Source organism: Agelaius tricolor, unplaced genomic scaffold, assembly GCF_023055355.1.
Source record: "Agelaius tricolor isolate 1412-34295 unplaced genomic scaffold, bAgeTri1.0.p SCAF_44, whole genome shotgun sequence".
Classification (NCBI taxonomy): domain Eukaryota; kingdom Metazoa; phylum Chordata; class Aves; order Passeriformes; family Icteridae; genus Agelaius; species Agelaius tricolor.
In genome coordinates, this window is record NW_027269304.1 from 106,789 (window position 1) to 128,362 (window position 21,574).

Consider the following 21,574-nt stretch of genomic DNA (forward strand, 5'->3'; position numbering starts at 1 on the left):
AAATTTTGTGGAATTAGAGTGTAGTTGTGTGCAGAGTTGAGTGCTTAGCAGATTCAGTTTAGATGTAATGTAATATAATATAATAAATATAATATAATATAGTATTATAAAGTAATTAATTAGCCTTCTGATAAGCTGGAAGTGTCCTCATCATTCCTCCCTGCCACGGGGGTTGTCCTTTTTGATACATAAATGTTGTTTTCACTGGCCAACAGTAAAGGACTGTTGAAAGAGCATCACCTTTCCCTGTAGCCCCCAAAGGCAGGGCCACGACTACAGAAAAAAGCACATGAAGGCCAAAACCTCCTCTCCCTGGAAAGGGTTTCCCTCTCTTTGGGGCAGCCCACAGGCAGGTCAAAGAGGGATACAAAGAGATGTGTGCCAAACACATCCCTGCTGTGGGGCTGCAGGTGCGTATTTTTTCAGCTCACCACCAGCAAAGACAAACTTAATTTTGACCCAAGCATCAAGTCTGGATAAGGCCAAGCACATCAGAATACCCTTCCTTGCTTCTAATGAGAACAAAGCCAGCCTGAAGCACGCTTCAAAGGCATAGATTAACAATATATTTCACCTCTAATCCGCCTCTCTAAACCAGCAGCAAAAAGAAAGGTCAATCCCTCGGACAATGACAGAAGCTGCAACACTGGTGCTAGAAACAGCTTGTATGGCTGCTCAGCACACCAGGGGCTGGTGAAGGGTTTAAAAAGCATGATGCCTTCTGCAGCATGATCCTTGTGGTGATGGAATGGGGGTTTAACCACACACCACATGGGAAGGGGCCTGTCCCTCCCTCTTCCCCCCACATACCTCTGCACGGCCAGGTTCCGCACCACGGACGAGAGCAGCTGCCCATCCTTGGAGGACACCTGCATGACATACTGGGGACAGCTGGTGGCCAGGCCCCCGCTGCTGCCAGGCAGGCTCTTTCCATCAGGGGCTGCAGGGTGTGGATGATCTGGAGGCACTCCAGGCAGGTGGCTGCAGCGGTTGGTCCTCATGGCGCTGGGCAGCGGGTCCCCATCTAGGCAGGAATGGGGACAGGGAGGTGCTGTGGGGAACATCCCTCCCTGTCTGACCAACAGCAGGCATGAGAAGGAGCATCCCTCAGTGCCCACCCCAGGTTTCCAGAGCCCACTGAGCAGGGAAAGGGGGTTTGCAGTATTGGGTGCCACAGAATAAACAGCCTGCACATCCCACAAGCAGCAAGGCAGCAACCTTGTCTTCTCTCTGCAGACTCCTAAAGTCATGAGTGATAAACAGAGAGGCTGAGGCTTTTGTCACTCCCCCTCCAAATGTTTCAAAGGTATATACAGTCTGTGCACTTTCAAATTTAAAGGCTGCCACTGTCCGCCAAGGGGGAAAGTTATGTGCTGGAGGAGAAAATGGTTGATTGGCTTCAAATCCCCTTTGAAAACACTTCCATGCTGCTTAGTGTCTTCTATCACCAACCCACAGCAGAGCACAGACCTGGCAATTAATCCTGTACAGGGTTTTAGTCACACAAACCTGCTTAATCATAGCCTGCAAAGCAGTAATTTATGCCACAAGGTGAGACAGAAATCACAGCCTGCCCATGCCTCCCTCCTCTGCTTTGCTGTCTCTCACATCACTGTGAGTGTGTTTTGCACAGTGCTTTCACACCTGGCAAATGGGAAGGAAGGGTTGTGCTGGGAACAAGTGTGATAATCCACTTGTGGGGAATTGTGTAAGGAATTTGAGACAGGACTTCTGAGTTGGTTTTGATAATGTGATTTATTGTTCTTATCTTCTGCATAGGTAGGAAGGGTGAATTCTGCTCACATCTTTACCCCATGGTTCAGAAGGTCACAACACCCCCTAGTTACAAGAACTTTTAAGGAGTTACTGACCAATAAAACACTGCCAACAAGGATATTTATGTTTTTGACCCAATCCTTAAATATTTCGTCTTATGGACCCATGTCACTGTGTAAGCTTCCTTAGCCAATCATGTAATGACACACAAACCTACAGCACTGCATTCTAAACTTCCTGTTTACCTTTGTAACTACTTTAATTTTTATATCTTTAACTCTAAAACTCTAAACTTTCTTCCACTTAATGGGTGTCTGCTCTAAACTGTAAATCCACATTCTCACTTCTAGCACCTCAGTTTGGGAGCCTTTTCCAAGGTCTCAGATCAAATCCTGTGTTTAATTCTAAGCTTTGGCTTACAGGCTAAAGTTCTGAGAGTGCCCTGCATTTTGGATCCCAACCTGAAGAAGCCTGAGTGTGTAAATTCCTGATGCCTTGGTGGGATGGGTGCTCCTGGCTGGTTGTGCTTGCTCTGGAGGGCTCCACCAGGCTTTGTCACTGCCCTTTGGGTCAGGCACCAAAAACACACACACAGGGTGGGTTAATCCCTCTGCAAAAGGGTGAGAAGATTCCCTAGCACACCCTGGGACACTTGGCTGCAGTCCTGTGTAAAACTTGCAGGTTACAATGCTGATATTCCCATGTTAAAATCAGGAGTTTCCCCCTCAAAAAAAAGTGTTCTGCATCACTCACCACAGCTGTATAGCGCCAGCACTGCGGCTGAGAAGAATCTTTAAAAACCAAACATGAACAAAACCCTCTAAACAGGGGTGTTTCTCCAAGGATTTAGGTGAAACCCTGTGATTTGACTCTGTTGGATTTGAGGAAGAGCAGCACCAACCTTTGGAAGCCCCCTGAAGGGATGGTCTTGGCAGTAAGATTTTGGGGCACGTGAGGACTGGTGCGGATGCTGGACCCACTTGCACCACGCAAGTTTTCACACAGGGACTCATATTCTTAGAAAGGCATCTAAAATAGGAAAATGGGGGTTTTTTTGCAGGATGACTTCAGCTGTTTTCAGACCACACATCCCCCAGGGGAAGAGCTGGAGGCTGATGAGACAGCTTACAGGGCAGAGAGCGTCCAGGGAATGGGGCAGGGAATTGGACTCTGGGCCTCATTTACAATGAAAATGAAGCAAATGGCTGATGTCAAAACCATTAACATATAAAAGATGCAGACATTTCAAGAGAATAAGAGCCACAGACTCTCCAAGGAGACCATGGTGTTCAGTTTTAGTTTTAAAATCCATGCTGAGACTGTTTAACAAGAACGTTCAGATGCTGAGTAGCTGCTTCATTAAACTTAAAAAGCCTAAGAAGTATCATGCTTACAGACTCACGCTGCAGAATTATGTATTTTTATCCTGATTGCTTCACTGACCCCATTAAGTACAACAGTGGTTTTATAATTTCATATATAACGGCCATCGAGGCCTTTACAAACATCCCTCAAGTCACTTGATGAGTTTGGAGCATCAGAAGATGCAACTAAATGCAAAGCTTTAAAGCGCAGAGGAAATTATCTGGCTGTATCTCAGGAATGTTAGTTCAAATTTCTGCCTACAGCACTGCATTGATATCCCACTTTGGCAGAGCAGATACAGGTAATCCCTTTCTACTTTTTTTTTTAAAAAAGAAGGAAGGTTCAGGTAATCGCTTTCTGCTTTTTTTAAAAGGATGTTGAAAGTTACAACACATTTTTCTGAATTCAGAAGAACCATTTTCACACAAAATCAGTGCATGTGCCTGAAAAGTGATACAATTATAGAATTAAATGGTGTGTGCTTTAATACTGAACCCCATGGTAAATAATGGAGATTAGTTGTCCTGAGAAGCACAGAGATCCTAAGCAAATCCTAAATTAAAGCTGGCATTAGGGAATTGTAAATTTTAACAGCCACAAACCCCCAAAGTGAGTATTTACCATATGTATGTACTATGTCTTGAAGTTTTTCACCTGAAACAAGTGGAAATCTGTCAAAAATGCCTCAATAAAAGAGAAAAATAAAGAACAAAACCAGGAAGATGTGTTTAGCTGGTATTTATGAAGAGAAATGATATTACATTGGGGAAGACAGAATATCAATATTTATTCCAGACACCAGAAAATTCTGAGAAAAGTGGCTGAATTTGGCATGATGAATGTACGGTAGTATGTAGCTCTCTGTTTTTTCTTTTCTATGTTTCACTAGCTGTAGTTTTTAACTTTTATATATATATATATGTATATATATGTGTGTGTGTGTGTGTGTGTATATATATATAATTTATATATATGAATATATATATAAATAAATATGTATATACACACACATTATTTTATATATATATATATATTTATATATATGTACATATGTATATGGGTTTATGGGTATCAGAATAAAAGTAAAGGTGTTGCGGGTATTTTCTTTATGCAGTAAGTGTAAAAACAGTGACAAACCAACCAATAAACTCAAGGAAAGTATCTGAGGGCTTGTTGAAGCTAGGTAGAAGATTCAAGTGCAGAAGACATCCTCTGCCCCATAATAATTTACGGGATGGTTTATTCCTATTTAAGAGATTTATAACTTCTGTACCAAAAAGCCCACAAGGCTCAACAAGTGCCAGTCAGCAAGGCACTGCCATTCCAATTGAGTTGCACCCAAATAAGAAGCAAAAAACCAGAACTGCTGCCCTGAAATGGAATTTAAAGGCAAAGCCATCTGCAGACCTGGATGGCAGCTGGAATCCTTGTCGCGCTCTCTCTGTCTGTGCGTGAGCTCACCCCAGTTCTGAGAGCCACAGAGCAGCACCAGGGTGACGAGTTAAATCATCACAGCAGAGCTTTTTTTAAGGCAGTGCTGCTTTCCTGCTGGAGCTGTGACTGGCTGGCATTGACACAAGCCAAAATGATCTTTACACTTCAAGCGGTGGGTTGCGAATGTTGAACAAATACTCGTGGAGTTGCCCCCTTTTCCTTTTTTTTTTTTATTTTTTCTTTTCAGCACCTCTGCTAAGAATAGCACTGATTCCACCTCTCAGTCATGGTTTCAAACTTGGAAACCCTTTCACCTTTCTTATTCCATGTTCCCGCGAGTTCACCCTATTAACTTCAAGAAATGTGACACGAGCTTGCATCAATCAGCTTCAACACTCAAAAATATGCGTGAAAAACCACCAGCATCCCATCTGGAGACATTTTCCCAAGAAATACCGGGTTATTTTTAAAAAAACAGCCAAAATACTGATGCTAATATTAATAATAATTATAACAACAACAACAAACCAAACAAAAACCAAAAAAACCCCACACCAGCAGAAAAATCCCAAATACATACCCACACAGAGAAATAATTTTTAAAAATCCCAAAAAAATAAAAAACCACCACCAACAACAATCCCAAACAACCAAAAAATTGCCCTCCAGTTTTCAGAAGCTTTCAGAGATGTGTTTTTGTTTATTTATTATTTATTTCTATTTATATTAATATTACTATAATATTATACTATGTTATAATATTAAAATTATATATAGGTCTATAAAATTATATAAAAATATATAATTATAGTATAATATTATAATGATATTATAATATTATAATATAATATATATTATTATATTAAATACTATTATAATTTATATTATTTATTTATATACTGATTGTTATTGTTTATTTATTTATTTATTTATTTATTTATTTATTTATTTATACTATTTATGTAATTTCACATAATTTGGTGCAGTTCGCTCCAGATTTTTGGGCCCAGGGACAGTTTTTTACCTGGGACAGGTCAGAAGATCTGGAGCACAGATAGAATTCTCCACCTCACTGCAAGGTGGAAGAATGGTGCAAATCATGGAGGGGAATCTCCATCCTTCTTTTCTGCTATCAACCCTGGCTGGCTGCTCAGAATGGAAATTGCTGCATTCTAAGTAATAAAAAAATGTTTTAAATAAGCGTTTCGAAATCTCAAAATGTTTTTGTCAGCAATGCAGCTGTCAGAGGCTGGGTGAAAAAGGTGTTCCAGTGCTCTCCACCGGCTCAAGTGTTGCCTTTGTTTCTAGAAAAGGGGAACAGGAACTCACCTTTCCCTCACTGAAGTTTAGGCAATAATTTTATGCCACCCTTCAGGATGCCCCAGAGACCGAAACAGGCACTGCACTCACTGGATCACACACAGCTGCTGGGTGATCCCTCTTTCCCCTTCCCACAAAAGAAAATGCAGAAGAAGAACCGAAATTCTCCACTCCAGAGCACTCTGGAACCTCCTAGATTTTTACCTGCTAACAAACAAGGCAGGGTACTGTGAAGGTGGAATGCACAGATCACTTCTTAAAAAGTAAGAACCCCTGGGACACCTGAAAATCCTATTTTAGTGTAAAAAAATCGACTTTTATGCATGTTCTTTCTTGGACACTCACATCTGGAATAGTTTGAAATGTTTCTTGGATCCACCACAGAGCTTCAAGGCTGCCCTTCTGGTTTCAAACACACAAAGACTGAGTGAAAAAGTTGGTGCAGTAACTGGGAATTCCAGCTGAAGCACCACAACACACCCCAAGTCCCCCAGAGTAAAAAACCTAATCTCTCTAAATTGAGAAGACCAATTCCTATATTTGATAATGACATGTGGCTCAGCACAAGGAGAGGAAAGAAAAAAAAAAAAACAAACAAACCAAAATGCTGCCTGACCTGTTCATTTTGGAGCTCTAAAGGCATCAGTGAGAGAGGGCACTGCAGTGCTGGGACACGCTGGCAGGAGAAGAAGGCTGGAGAAAATTTTATTTTGGTCAAGAGCATCCAGTTTGCTGCATCACACACCCCCTTTCAAGGAGCTCTGAGAGACCACTGAAAGGTGCAAGAGGAAGATGTGGCAATTGTTCCCCAGAGGAGGAGGGCAGATTTCAAGTTAAGGCGTTTCGACACACAGAAAGTAGCACAGCACAAGCACAGATGACGTTGGGTAATTTTACTCTGTTTCAGCCCGAGTTTTACTAATTTTTCAAAGCTGTAAACAGCATTTTCCATTCATCTGGTCTGACTGCAGAGAGCTGCAGGGGCTTTTAAAAGCTGCCACACTGTAGGCCGCATTCAAAGCGCAATTTTATAAACAAGACCATCAGAAAAACTGAGTGCTCATTTGAGGCAGCAGCACAAAGCAGTTCAGCATAAGTAGTCCTTAAGAGTCTGACCATGCATTTAAAACTTCAGTGCCCACCCATAAATCATTGTTATTCTGTTAGGTACTGAACCTTGAACCACTTTCCATGAGAGCAATAGACTCCCTTCTTGGCACTGTGAACTTTTTAATAAATTGCTTTATATGCCTGCACAGCCACTAACTTGGGTTATTTGCTTAGATTTGTATCCTTTTGTTGGTTGTTGAAATGAAAGTTTTCAGATGACAATAAATACTAGAAGTACTTGTGGTGTTGGCATTTTAGCCTTGCATAAAAAAGAAAAAAACCCCAAAAAACAGAAGACACAAATTCAGTTTATAGCTGATCTGGAAATAGGATTTTTTTTTCCCCCAAGGTATAAGGAAATATGTATGTTTTCTTTCCTTGTACTAGTTTTTTTTCTAGCAGAAATGTCTTTCCTCACAGGTTACAAAGGCACTGACATGTGTTCCTAAATTTCCTTTTTTTTTTTGCCACATCTGCTTCAGACCCTCATTCCCCTATTTCCTGTCCACAAAATTCCTTCTTATACCCCAGAAAATGGCATAAACCACAATTGTTTCCACACTTAGGCACCAAAATGCAGTGAAAGAATTAGTATCTGCTTATATACTCAAAGATTGCATATTAAAAGGCCCAGAAGTTTGGGGTTTTTTTGCACCAGAAAGCTCTGGATTCTCTTTCCTCTTCCAAATTAGGTCACCTTATACAAATGAGTCAAGCATTTCTTGGCCTAAAACGTGAAAAATGAGAATTTAATTTGCTCTCAACAGCTGTCAAAGGACAAAGAACTCCATGTCAGCCCTTAAAGCCAGGCTTCATCTCTAAAAATCACTTTGTCCTGGAGAGTGACAGTATTTTTTTGCACACACTGTGTTTTACTGACAAGGCACTTCCTTCATCATGGGAACTGCAAAACTTTCAGCCAAATTCTCTGCAAGCACCTCGGATTTCATCAGAAAACCTGTCTTTTGCAATTTCCAAATTTTTTTTTTTTTGCAGTTTTGGTGCAGAGGACCTTCATCATCCAGTGCCTCTGCACTCTGACCTCTGCTCCATTTAGGTGCTTCATTCCTGCTGCTTGTTTTGTCAGAAGGAGCAAAATCTGAGAGTGCAGGATGCTCACCCCACCCTCTGAGACTCACACAGCACCAAAAATTTGAACAGAAATTACACCTCGATGTTTTCAACTATTCCTTCAGCAGATGGGGAGAATGGAGACAGTGTGAGGAACCAGTGTTTCTGTCAAATATAAAGTCTTGAAGCCTTTCTTAAATACAAGGTCTTAGGAGGGCAAACGGAGTCAGATCTGATCCAAATGTGCTGCACTTGATGGAACTGTCCCTATTGACCTTCCCCACATTTAGGCTGGACTCAGAGCTACTGTCCCACAGTTGTGGGATGGAGCTCAGGGGAAAACAGCTCAAAAGTTAAATATTTGTGTACTCCCAAGGCCACGTTTTCACATTTAAAAATAGCTCTCCCCATTTCCACTGCAAGGCTGAAAGGAGGGCTGCCAGCGTCACACAGATCATTGCCCTGCCCCATGTAAAAAATCCACAATTTGGCTTCTTTTTTTTTTTTTTGCTCACACAGGTAAATATCAGCTGAATCCAACTGATTTCTCCTGGCCAGGTAAGGCCAAGCTGAAAATTACTCATTTAAACTGCAAATGGTGTAAATAGTTAGTACCTGAGGGTTTGGTGACGAACTCCAGTTCATGTAAATCTTGTGTAAATTAATTCTTTGACAAATAACTCTTAAATTATGGTTTTACCTGGCTCACAGTGGCCAAATCCACACAGGTTTTGGAGCTGTGACCAAGAAATTTGTTTGCAGGAGAGTTAGAGCAACAGAGAGCACAGAGGGTGCTGGCAGGTGATGGAGGCAAGAGCTTGATAATTGCGGGCCAGAAAGAGACAGCAAAAAAGCAAAATGTTTTGAACTACTTACAGGGGACACTTGGAGAAATGTGGCCATGGTAATTCTACAGACAGCTTAAGAAAAATGCTAATTCTTCTGTTCATCATTGCTAAGTTAATTATTTGACTGATTTTAGTACATTTCATTCTCCCAGCTCCTGCAGTCGATACTGCACACGAATATGATCCTATTACAATTATTGCATTTATACTCCTCACTATTGATGGCAAAACAGCTCAGTGAATGAAACTTAGAAAAGATACTAAACCCACTTTCAAATTAAAGTAAGTAGAAAATTGAAAACATTTCTCTTTTTAATAGCTTTATGTTTTAATTCCAGAGTTCGGCAATATTGGCTGCATCGGTCTTGCATCTGAGAAAAGCTTCATTAGAAGCTCGATGAGCACAACTTGTCTTTAAGACTCCAGTTTTGAAGCAAAGATTATTATCATACCCTGCATACCTCGGTTTGGATGCATTGTAATTTAACCTGAAATCATTCTGGTACCTTCATATTAATTTCTTTTCTTCCTTAGTCTTCACCTGCATAAAAATTTAATACTTAGTTCCTCCACAGAGGACTTCTCAGCTTTCCATGTGATGCATCCCAAACGTCTCACTGTCTGCAAGGTACCTGCATTACTAAAAAACTTGTCTGGTGCTCTGCACTGAGGCCTACATGCACCAAGTGCAATCAGGAGATATTTTTCTTCTTCCCTAGGCCCTGTGTCTGTCACTTCTACAACAAGACTGAAAACCCCATGGGGTGGATTAAATTCTTATGTTTTATTCAGCAATGAATCACCTGGATGGCAGTCTGCAAATACACGAAACTTGGCTTCTGTGTGATGCTTTGCAAAGCATGTCCCCAACTAATATATTTACACGTGGAATATGTGCTTTCAGTTGTTCTCTGGCTGTGGGATCACCCCGGGTGTTTCTGGAGGTGCCATCCAACAAGCCACTTTCCTTCCCTGAAGAGAATTTACTTTGCATGATTTTATCTTGTTGTGTTTCGGCTGGCAGCGGCAGCTGAGTGTTTGATGTTTAGCAATGGGGGAAATTAGTCTTCCAAACATCTTGTTTGAAAAAGAGGAAAACACTTTAAAAAGCAACATGCCTCCAAATGCAGGTCTATTCCTCTCCCTTTTCCCTTTTTACCCTTCAGTCAAAAGCAGCTAAAAATATTCTTGCTGCATTTTCCTTCACTTGGGAAGATAAACCCTCCCTGTTCCCATATCAGTCATTTCTCTCAGCAGGAGCAAAGTGTGGACTCCATGGGTTTCTGCAATATTTACATAAAGATTTCCCTCTGAACTTCAGTTTGGGAGGAGGGGAAGAGTTTCTTATCAAACTCTGAGACTTGCACTGCAGTCCAGAATGAGACAAACACATGGGGATACTGTGAGTTAATTAAAATCAGTGGTAATTCCCTACAGTAGCTGGTTTTACATGGGTTTGTGATGTGTTACATAAAACTATATGCTGTGGGGACTGAACAGCTCCATTTCCTTTTCAGTAACAAGCACACCAAGAATGCTTTTAGTCATTGTCACACGAAGTTGGCACTGGTCAAACAAATCAGATCTGACATGCAGACCTGGAAAGGAAAAGTTATTGCTGCAAAATGAAGCACATAAAATTCAATTTCTCTTCAGTAATCTTCAAGCAAATTACTGAAATGCTACACTAGTGAATCAAAACTACAAGACAGAACTAAATCGAAGTGGCAGAGGTAAAATTTTGCTGGACAACATTATTGTCCTTATCAAATCCGAGAGAAATATCAACAAGAGAAATAACAAGAGTTAGAAATGAAGTAGGTATTAGCCTTATTTCTATGAGAAATAAAGTCAGTGGAAGCCTGGAGTAGGTTTGAGCTGATCTCAGCTGGGATTTTGCTCTGTGTGTCATTGTGACTTCTTCTGAAATCAACCCTGACATGCAGCTTTGTTTGCATACCCAAGACAAGCTTGGTATAGGACTATTAGAACTTTGCAGAGCAGCAGTGAGTCAGACTGATGCTAAAAATATATACTATTGTGTAATTGGACCTGCAAGACATGTCATAGATTTCTATAGTGCCATTTAGCAAGCTCTGCTATTTGTTTTCACTACCAGAGAATTACTAATCCTTTTTTAGAAGCTGAGTGTGTGTAACCCAGAAACATGAAACCACATCTATGAAGCACTGTATTAATGCTGCTTGGTGGAGTTTGTGTATCAGAATCAGGGGATGGTTTGGGTTGGGAAGGACCTTAAATCCCATCCAGTGCCAGCTCTGCCATGGCAGGGTCACTTCCCACTGTCCCAGGCTGCTCCAAGCCCCAGTGTCCAGCCTGGCCTTGGGCACTGCCAGGGATGCAGGGGCAGCCCCAGCTGCTCTGGGAATTCTATTCCAGGGCCTGCCCACCCTTCCAGGGAAGAATTTCTCCCTAATATCTGATTTAAACCTACTCTCTGTTAGTTTGAAGCCATTAACCCTTGTCCTGTCACTTACAGACCCTTATAAACAGCCTCCATCTTTCCTGCAGCCTCCCTTCTGCATCAAAATGGTCCCAATTGGCTCCCCCTGAAATCTTCCCTTCCCCAGGCTGATATCCCTGGAGCTGCCCCAAGCACCAAGTCCCACGAGGCCTGAGAACATGATGGTTGTGATTTTCCTTCGACCACACTTTTTAAAGCAGAATCTTCTTAAAGATTCACTTGTACCTCATCAAAATGTTTGCGCGTCTTTGTGCCACCGTGCACATCCTAAGACATCACTGACGGCACAGAAATCATCCAGAAGCGTGGAAGTTCTAAAGCTTGGCTGAGCACTTTGGCTCTGTTGCAGAAGAATCTGTGTGAAGTTGGCTGTTGCCAAAGGGCAAAGTAATTAAACATCTCCAAGTTTTACCCTGGGGGCTGCAAAATTCTGGGGTTCCTGGAAATGTTGTGAACAGCCAGAAGTAAAAAGTAAGATAAAACACTTAGTAAGTGTTTTAATAAGATAAAACACTTGAAGTAGGCTGGTGAAACACTTATTTGCTTTCAGCAATGTGTTTTACCAGCCTACTTCATCTTCCAAAAAACTCTTTTTTCTTAGTAAACAAGCAACTAAAAGATTTCTCCTCCAAGACTTGCCTTCCTGCTCCTGAGGCAGGTGAAAAGGAAACCCCTGCTGGAAGTTTAGGATGCAGGTTTTCCACAAACTCTTGATTGATTTCTGCCTTACAAACTGCAGGGTTTTGTGGGTCTCTGTCCTCTCCACTACTTTAAACTTTTAGGGTCAGACAGCTTTATCTCACTGTAGGGCTGTGGAGATTTCTAGAATCTACTCACTCACCTTCCTTCTTGACACTTGTGGAGCAATGGCTGCTACAGCAATTGAGGAGAATTTAGGTGGAAGCAATCACCAATGGAACCTAAAAATGGAAACTTCACCAGCCCTAAAAAACCAGCTCTAGCTATGTACTCCAGCTGCACCTCTTAATCAAGGGCAATTTACATTTACACAGCCCATGAAATGTAAAGTTTGAGGATCCTCTGCTATTTAATAGAATAACCCCGCACACCCCATTTTCCACAAGGAGCACTTCCCTTGGTTCAGCTGATGCTCAGGACCTTCAAAGCACATTTCAGGATAATCCAGGCCTGGTGAGCAAACCCAGAAATGCCCAGCTCCCAACTCTGCCTGCCTGTTTGGCACCTGATGAGCACAGAGCTCTGCTCTGTGTGACAGAGGAAAGATGACACTCCTCCTCCCTGGAGGCCTCCATGCAGAGATGTCTCACACACAGTGGTAAATTGAGTATACAGATGATTCTGCTGGTTTTGGCAAGCAGAAAGAAAGCAGAAATGCTATTTTTAGCACGGCACTTCATTACCAGTTTAATGGCATCCCAAGGTTTAGCAGCCTGTCAGGTCAGGAAGAAATTACACCTTGTTAGAGAAAAGCACTGAAACAAATTTCCTCATTAAGTACCATGTCTCCCAGCTTTTGCCCATTGCTGGAAACATAATTTTTCACCCTGCAAATTGGATAAGTAAGATTCAATCATTTTTTTGTTTTATGTTAGGATATCTCCAACACTTTTATCTTCCTTGCCATTGACTAGTGAGATTTTAAGTGGGTGTTTCTGGCTCTTTAATTAAAAATTATTAGAATACCTCCACAAGTATTTCATAACAACATGGATGCTGAAGTTGAAAAACTGATCCCTTTATGTACAGACATCTTAATAAACTAGTGAATCTTAGTGAATTTCTGCATCATCATTTTGAGAACTGCTGCATTTGCCAAAGGTTAATTACATATCCCATGCCATGGGCATTGTTCTCAGCTAGTCATACTAGTCCTAAATTTTGTTCATTTTTTCCATCAAATGAATCCCCAGTGTTTTTCTGAGGAAGCTGACATCCTCCAAAGGCTCTTCTTCCTTTCTAACTCCTGGTTTATCTCCTACCATAGCTACAGTGGGAGCAGAGTGAATCCCTGATATCTCATATTTCTATAAAATATATCTTAATACTCTTGCCTATGTAACATCCTCCAGGCATACAACAAATTTGTAGCCCTAATGAAGAACAGTGAGTTAAAGAGTGACAAAAAATTAGTTTAAAGTAAGCCAAAGCCTTGTTCAAACCCCTCCTCAGTGCAGCTCATTTCCAAAGCTGAACAGTCTATATATATAATAACTGCAATAATTTGCTTCCAATATTTGTGACATCTGTCCTTTCTAGCAGTCATTACCTGTTTCAAGCACATTACACTCCTGGCTGCTGATACAGATAGAGGATAAATTAATTATGGATAGGAATTTGTGACCAAGTGTTTCCAGAAACTCGGACTATCTGTCTCACAGAGCCATCAGCTCTCAGCTGCCAAGCAGGACTGAAATAAGCAAAACAGAGACAGGAAATTCACTGCCTCAGCCCCAAAATACTCAACAACATTGGCCCAGGCCAGAGCACACTTGTCTTTTGTCAAAAGCAAAACAACAGAAGCCTCATGATCAACAAAGGCAATTAATTGCAACAGGCCAGAACTGGAGGAGGTGATGGAGTCCAGGTGGTAAAAAATTTCTCTTGGATTTTGGGGGTGGATTTTTTTGTGTCCAAGTGGGAGGTGGCAACAGATTCATTGCCTTTTGAGCCTTCAGGGAGGACAGACAAAAAAGCCATGTTTGCACACCCCTGGGCAGGTTGTGCTCCTAATCAAAGTGTGAACAGGCAAAGGGTGAAGGTCTGGCAGCCACAGCCCAAGTGAGCAGGGATGGAATTGCCCTTGTGGCTTTAACACAGATTTATACAAAACACGGGAGAAACTGAGCCGTAGTCACTCTCATTTCTTCGTTTTCCCATCTGACATTTCATTATTTAATTTGATTTAGTTGATAGAAGCTTTTAAATCAAACTCTGTCTGGAGGCTGTTTGAGTGGGTTGAGAGCCAGCCAGCACAAGCAACCTGTACATGTATGAAATATTTCAAACTGAGAGACTTGTCTCTATTTTCTAAACCTCAGTGGCAGCAGAGCCTGATTACAGCAGCAATGTCCAGTGAAGTATTCTCAGTTGCTCTTCCCCATTGCAGTTTTTTCAGCTTTTATAAACCCCGGCAGTGTCAAACAGCGCAAACTGGATGGCAGGCAGTCCAACAGCAGCTAGAAATCAACTCTGAGTTGTGTGTCACAGCTGAGAGCCCACACCAGCCTGGCAGCTGCCAATTCCTGCCAGCCCAAGATGGGTTCTTAACATCAGGATTGTCACAGAACCCTGAAGTCACAGAAACTGAGCCACCAACCACTGCTGCACAATGAAATCAGCTTACAGGCAAGGAGCTGGCTTTAAGGGCTCCATCAGGGATGAGTTCCTCTCGTGCTGGTGAGGATACTTTGATCTCCTGGGTTTCAGAACATGCCTAAATTTAAAATAAGCTGCTGCAAGGGGGAAACTATCCTTTTTATGCTGCATGGATTGGAAGGCTCTGGGCACAAGTAGGAGGGCAGGAATGGGCAGGTTAGAGCTCCCACATTCATCTCCCTGCCAGTCCTGGCACTAAGTCAGAGAAACCACAACTTCCAGCAGCTGTGAAAAAGTGGAGCTGCAATTTGAGAGGAGGAGAAAAGAGAGGTGGGATTCAGTTTCCTGCTCCTGATGGTCTTCAGGGACTGTTCCCTGAAAACAAAGGTTAAACAAAGTGTGTTATTGATACTCCCATGTGAATTAATCACTCCTCCCTCTGCTGCACCAGCCCCTTCAGACATGGTTCGGTACCTCAGGAAGGAGCGGCCTGAGGATTTCTGAAACATAAAGTTCATAACTTTATGTTACAGAACATAAAGTGGCACAGAAGGTATTTCATCCTGTTTCATAGAGACCTTAAGGACTAAAATGGGGGCAAAAAATCCCAGAAGATGAAGGTGTAAACCTGTCCTCATGTGGAGATACCAAGGCCTTAAACAAGGCCTTTATGTTCCAGCTACAGCCATGAAATGCTACACGGTTTTATTTCCAAGCATTTTAGAGATAAATGCATTTGATGCTTCTCAAACAGCCTAGAGCAGATAAGCAAAGAACCAACACTGACCTCGTGTCAGATTTACAATTTTTATTTTTTAAGCCCTCGGAAAACCAATTACCTCAACCATAAGCTAGTTTGGAGAAAAATAATCTCCCCAGTGCTCGGCCCAGTGATGCTTGTGAAGCACCCAGCTCACACAGAGGGAAGAAAAAACAGGTGGGTAAGAAAGGGTTGCAGACCATGACCCTGCCTCATGCTTCTCAAGCTCTCCCTCTCTGAGGTAAAGCAGTGATTACATTGAGAACTGGGGCACCAGAGCCCAGACTTGATGACCAAAAAAACCCCAAAAAAAAACCCCCCAACCCCCCCAACCCCCCAAAAAAAACCCAAACAAAAGAAACAAAACAAACAAAAAACACCAAACAAACAAACAAAAAATACCAACCAACCAACCAACAAAAACCCCCAAAAAACCACAAAAAAACCACAAAAAAAACCCCAAAAATCAAAACCCAAAACAAACAAACAAAAAAAACACACCAAAAAACCCCCAAAAAAACAAAACAAGCAAGGAAAAAAACCAAAAAAACAGACCAAAACAAAACCACACAAAAAAATTCCAGAAGCAACAACCAAAAAACCCCCCAAAAAAACCCAACCAAAAACATAAACAAAAAAACCTGCAAAAAACCCAAAAAACCCCAAACCAAAACAAACCAAACAAAAAAAAAGCCAAAAAACCACCAAACAAACAAACAAAACAAAACCAACCAAACATACAAACAAACAAACAAAAAAAAAACAACCAAAAAACAAAATAAATTGCACTTCACCTGCAATCTAAACATCTTGGATTATTTCTTCTTCTATTTGTGACTTCATGGAAGGGTTAATCACCAGTAAAACACCAGGTTATGGGGTCAGCACCTCACCCCAAAGCAGCAGCCACCTCTCTGAATTCCACACCAACCTGCAGGAATCCCAGGCCCACAAAAATGATGAAATGCAGCAAAGCTGCACAACTGCAGCTCTGCAGCAGCACCAACCTCCCGGCCTCACCCCCAGGAGTGAGCAGGGTGATCCTGAGCTGCTCACCCAGCAGTTCAATAGGGGAAACACGAAGCTCACCTGGAGCAGGGGGTTCAGAGAGAGGAAAAAGGAATTATGGAATTAGGCAGCCACTGTCACTGTGCCACAACCTGATCACTGGGTAAAAGTTAAAACGTGGGGTGAAATCCCACTGCGGGGGTGAAATATGGCCAATTTCTTTCCACACCAGCTTTTTATAAAGCGCCAGTTCTAAAAAGCTTCACACTGCCTGGGTTGTAACAGCTCCACAACAGTATTTATTAATTTGTGTTTACTGTCACATCCCAATAAATATCACAAGTCAATAAAAGCTTTATGCCAGTTGCCTGTATCCTTTGGTTAACCTTCTGCAAAATTCGCCTATTCATCATGACTGTCATCATCAAGCCAGAAAGAGAGTTTTCTTTTGCTAGTCTTGTTTTGGGTTTATTTTTTTTTCCCTGTGCGTTTTAACACAGACATGCCTTTGCAAGTTTCCTGTGTTAAATTTTTAATGCTTGCTTAGTACAACTATATACTTACAACACTTGCTGTAATGTTTAGGCTGCCTAATATAAGTGTGACAGAATAATAAAAAAAAAATTAAAAAAAAAAAAATTTATTGTATTTATTATATACTATTATATAAAAACTATATATTATTATATATAAAAAACTAATTTATTATATAATTACTATATATAATATATATATTATATATAAATATATATAAATATATTATTATATATAAAAATATTATTATTTTTCTTATATTATATATAAGAAATTATCTATAATATTATTGTTATAATATTATATATAATAAATTATAGATACTACTGTTATATTTATTTTTATATATAACATAATATAATATAATATAATATAATATAATATAATATAATATAATATAATATAATATTTATTATATTATTTTTATTTAAAAATATAATAAATAAACAAATATATAAACAAATAAATAATTAAAAAACATCTCTATCTAGCAGGGTTTTACTCTAAATTTCAAGCGGCCATCTCCACTGCTGCTTTATACCAGGAAGAAAAGCATGGCTTCTACCTTTTTTAAATTATTCCTTCTAAAAAGACACCCAACATTTGAGCAGCAGTTTGTCAAGGTCCTCTGGCAAGCTTCATGAACCACAGATTCATTCCATGGCTTTCACTATTTTCCCTCATTTTAGCAACCCGCAGTCTTGCAGATTCTGCCTCCAGGGCATGAGATGTCTCCACATCCCCCCACGGAACACTCAACATTTAAAAAATTCAGTAAAACTGAGTGGAAATAAAGGAGTTTGTCACAGTCAGTGTGCTCTGTCCAAGCCAATGTGCTTCTCTATGTGAAGCCATAACAGTTAGAAAAGGAAATTTCGTCCTCAAAATTCAGCAGTTTTGTGTTACAAGTAGAACCAGATTCATCCAATATTTAAAAGAAAAAGTTAAAGAGGTTAAAAAAAAAATATCTCACTCCACTTTCTCTTAGTCCAAACTGCAGCAGGGGAGGTTGAGGTGGGCCTAGAGGAGGAATTTCTTCACACAAGTGAAGAAGTTGGTTGATGACTGGTGAAATTGATTGGAAATTGATTGGTGATTGGTGAAATTGATTGGAAATTGATTGGTGATTGGTCATTGGAAGGGAGGGGGTGGAGTCTCAGTCCCTGCAGGGGTTTAAGGAATGACTTGGCACCAGGGCTCTGCTCTGGTTCACAGGTTGGACTCAGAGCTCTTTTCCAGCCTAATTGATTCTGTGGTTCTGTGTGATTCCCACAAAATAAAACTCAGTAAAGATCTGCACAAATCAAAGGAAAAGCATCCAAGATCTCTCTTGAGCTTTTAGAGGGTTTTTTTTTTACAGTGTTAGACTAAATATTTTGTCTCTGCTTTACCAGTGCCAGCAATGATTCATCCCTACAAAATACTGTTGAATAATTAAAAGTAGATGATATCTCTGTTCTCTCTTCATAACGTTTTTTCCCCTACTCCTAATTTTTTTCCTTTGAAACAAATGTCTACCAGTCCGTTAATTAACATTCATTTTTCCAGGATCTGCTCAGCACAGGAATACGCTAACTCTTCAGGTGAAAATAATTTATAGACTACATTATCCAAAGTTATTTGCCATTCCTTTGTCCTTGGCAGAACAGCGTTGCAAAGACAACCAGCATCTTAGAGCAGAACACATTAACAAGATTGTTAATTTCCTGATTCTGCTAATGAAAAAAAAAACCCCACCACTCCATTAAATAAAAATGAATGGTGACTATTACCAATTTTATTATTTTTCCACAAAGAACAGAGGATGAAATCCTCAGTCCAGCGAGCTGTTAATTACTCCAAAGGATAAACCCCAGATCCATGAAACCTCTTATTCTCTGTATTGTGGGGCTTTTTCAGATAATGCTGCAGTGAAAAACAAAACCAAAAACCTCTATTCTGAGTGAGACTGAGAGGGCACCTCAGCCACTCATCATTATCATCAGGGAGCTCCTTGGCCATGCAACCACAGAGAAAACCATTTACAGGGGGAAAAGGTTGGGTCCCTCCCATGAAATTTAGCATTTGCCCATCAGCTGACACAATCTTTTACTCATTTCTGGGGACCAGCACACACTGTCCAAGCTGTCCAAGCTGATTATCCCATCGTTTTTAGGGCTGCTGAGCGCAATGAGCTGCAGGTGGGACTTCACCACAGCCAGGGGGATTTTTTAGACCTCTCTGTACAACACAGCCACCTCCAGTGCCTTGTGCCTCACTTGGTGGAAATCAACATTGTGCTCCAGCTAAATGAGGAGAAGAGCAAGAAAATCAGTTTTCCAAATTTTTTATTTTCCAGTTTTCCCAAACTGAGTGTCATGCTTCACATTCAGTTCTTCTTAAAAGCACTTACAGTTAAATTGTGAGGAAAAATGTGATGCAAAACTATGAGTTTTGGTCACGTTGAAGTGATGCCTATGTTAATGCTAATTTTTTTTTTTTTAGAAGGTACGCTTTTCTGGGAAAATTGGGATAATCTGGAGAGTTGGAGACATGACTGTTTCACCAAGTTTCTAATTGATTTCAATTTTAGAAGACTTTCCTGGAATTATTTTGTGCTAGGTTTCATGAAACCATGAAGCATTTTGGGTTTGCATGCCTGTCTGCATGCTTAAAAATGCAGAAAAAGCAGTTGGGCCATAACTGATCACATATTTTCCTTTTATACCTGATAAGGAGCAATAGGATTTATTCCACTGGTGGTAAGACTTGCACCCTCGTGGTCATCTTATTAAGCAGTATTATATCTTTTCAAGGAGTTTACTTCCTCCTATTCTGGGAGGCTTTCAAAGGAGCTTCAGTGGAATTTGGGGTGTGTTGAGACCAAAACTGGCTGTGGGTAAAGTAAAGGTGGCTGTGAGTAAAATCCGTGCAGAATCCCCAAAATTCACCCAGCCACTCACAATGCCACAGGCAGGAGGGACAACATTTCAAGGCTCTGGGAATTAATGTTCTGTTGTAGCTTCATGGACCATCAGACCAGCAGATGGAAAAGAGGCTTCCACGAGATGCACCAGCAAGCTCAAAGTGACTTCAGCATGAGGCTGTGGGGGCAGATCTCTGGCTCAGCTGGACAGCCTTTTCCTGTCAAAGCTTTAATGCAAGATGTGAAAAATGCATGTTTTATGACTGGCTTTTTGCAAATATTAAAATGGATATTATGTGTGTTGTGTTAGAAAGTTACGCTGTGTTAATTTTCTGAAGTAGTGCGTTAAATATAGTTTCCGGTTATAACAAAATGTTAAAATGGAAACTATGCTATGTAAAATACTTTTTTTAAAAAAGAAAGGGCTCGTGCCGAGACAACAGCCACAGGACACCTGAATCTTTCAGTGAAAGGGAATTTATTGCTCCCTTATCAGAAGAAATGAACTTCTTCCTGCCTCACTCAGTCATGAAGACACCTTAAGATTCAGAGGAAGAAGTTGATGATGACCAGACAGAATCCTGTGTTTGAATGGAGTTTATGTATCATGTATGAGGTGTATGAATATGCAACAAGTTGTTGTTTTTAAGGGTTAGTCCTCTGTTACTGTGGGTCCTTTTTCAGGCTTATTTTGCCCAGGAAAAGGTACCCGGACATCTGTAACTCTTTGTCGTTATTGTCTCATATTGTCCTAATCCAAACTCTCCAAATGATTATTACTCTAATTGTATTACTATTTTTATAACCATTTTATTACTATTAAACTTTTAAAATTTTAAAAAACAAGTGACTGGCATTTTTTCACACAAGAAAAGCTGGCATGCAGTTCCATTACATCCAGGCTGGGTTGGGAATTACAACACAGCTCCAGAACAGCATCAGCATCTATGGGCAGAATGAGCCACAGCTTTAGGTGAAAGGCAGAAATGACTTTAAGCTTTTCAGTGCCCCTCTCTAGGAATGTTTTGCTTTACCAAGACTCAGTTCTGCAGAAGCAGGAGGGCATTCAGGTGTCTGATGCAAAAGAAAGCACCAGGTGCTCACAGCCCGTTTGACTGTTCCTTGCCCCGATAAGCAGCTTCTCTATAAACTCATGGCAGTAAAAATCAAAAGATTATTTGTTTAGGGAGATCTTGCTGGCTAAACATAGCCAAGCTGCTTGAGAAATCCCTGTGGACGGGGGCTGCCTACCAAGGGCTGCTGGCCCCACCAGCTGAGTTCCAGGCACTCACACAGAGCTTTTAGTGCTTCAGTCCCACAACATGCGCTTAATTATTTACCAAAACCGAGTACAACGCATTTGTGAGACTTTTATGGCCATCCCAAACATATTCAGAAGCTCTGAGTTTGCATCTTCAGCCAGTCATTCACACTGGCACTGCACAAACACTTCATTTAGTTTTCTACAAGTTTGAAGACGCCCCACATGCCACCAGTCTTGTTTTCTTGAGGTTTTGGGGACAAATAAAGAGTTCTATTTCTGTCATGAACACACATATAGCTGTTCACTGTACAAAATTCAAACCCATCTTCTCCTAACTTTTCTCCTGATTTCTTATGGGAGAAAAGCTTCAGGAAGCTTTAAAACACAATAATTAGAT

The 21,574-nt window shown here is 40.8% G+C and overlaps 1 protein-coding gene across 3 annotated transcripts in view; it reads right to left on the reverse strand.

The window, feature by feature from the left end:
* MARCHF3 (membrane associated ring-CH-type finger 3) overlaps window positions 1-21,574 on the reverse strand; it is a 62,800-nt gene that overhangs the window by 23,573 nt on the left and 17,653 nt on the right. For 2 of the 3 annotated variants that reach the window (XM_071455110.1, XM_071455109.1), the window contains exon 3: window positions 811-1,024. In XM_071455110.1, coding sequence (XP_071311211.1) covers window positions 811-1,001 — 191 coding nt within the window. In that variant the 5' untranslated portion in view covers window positions 1,002-1,024. Of the gene's footprint in view, window positions 1-810; window positions 1,036-21,574 lie in introns of those variants that run through there. The other variant, XM_071455108.1, reaches the window with a different exon arrangement.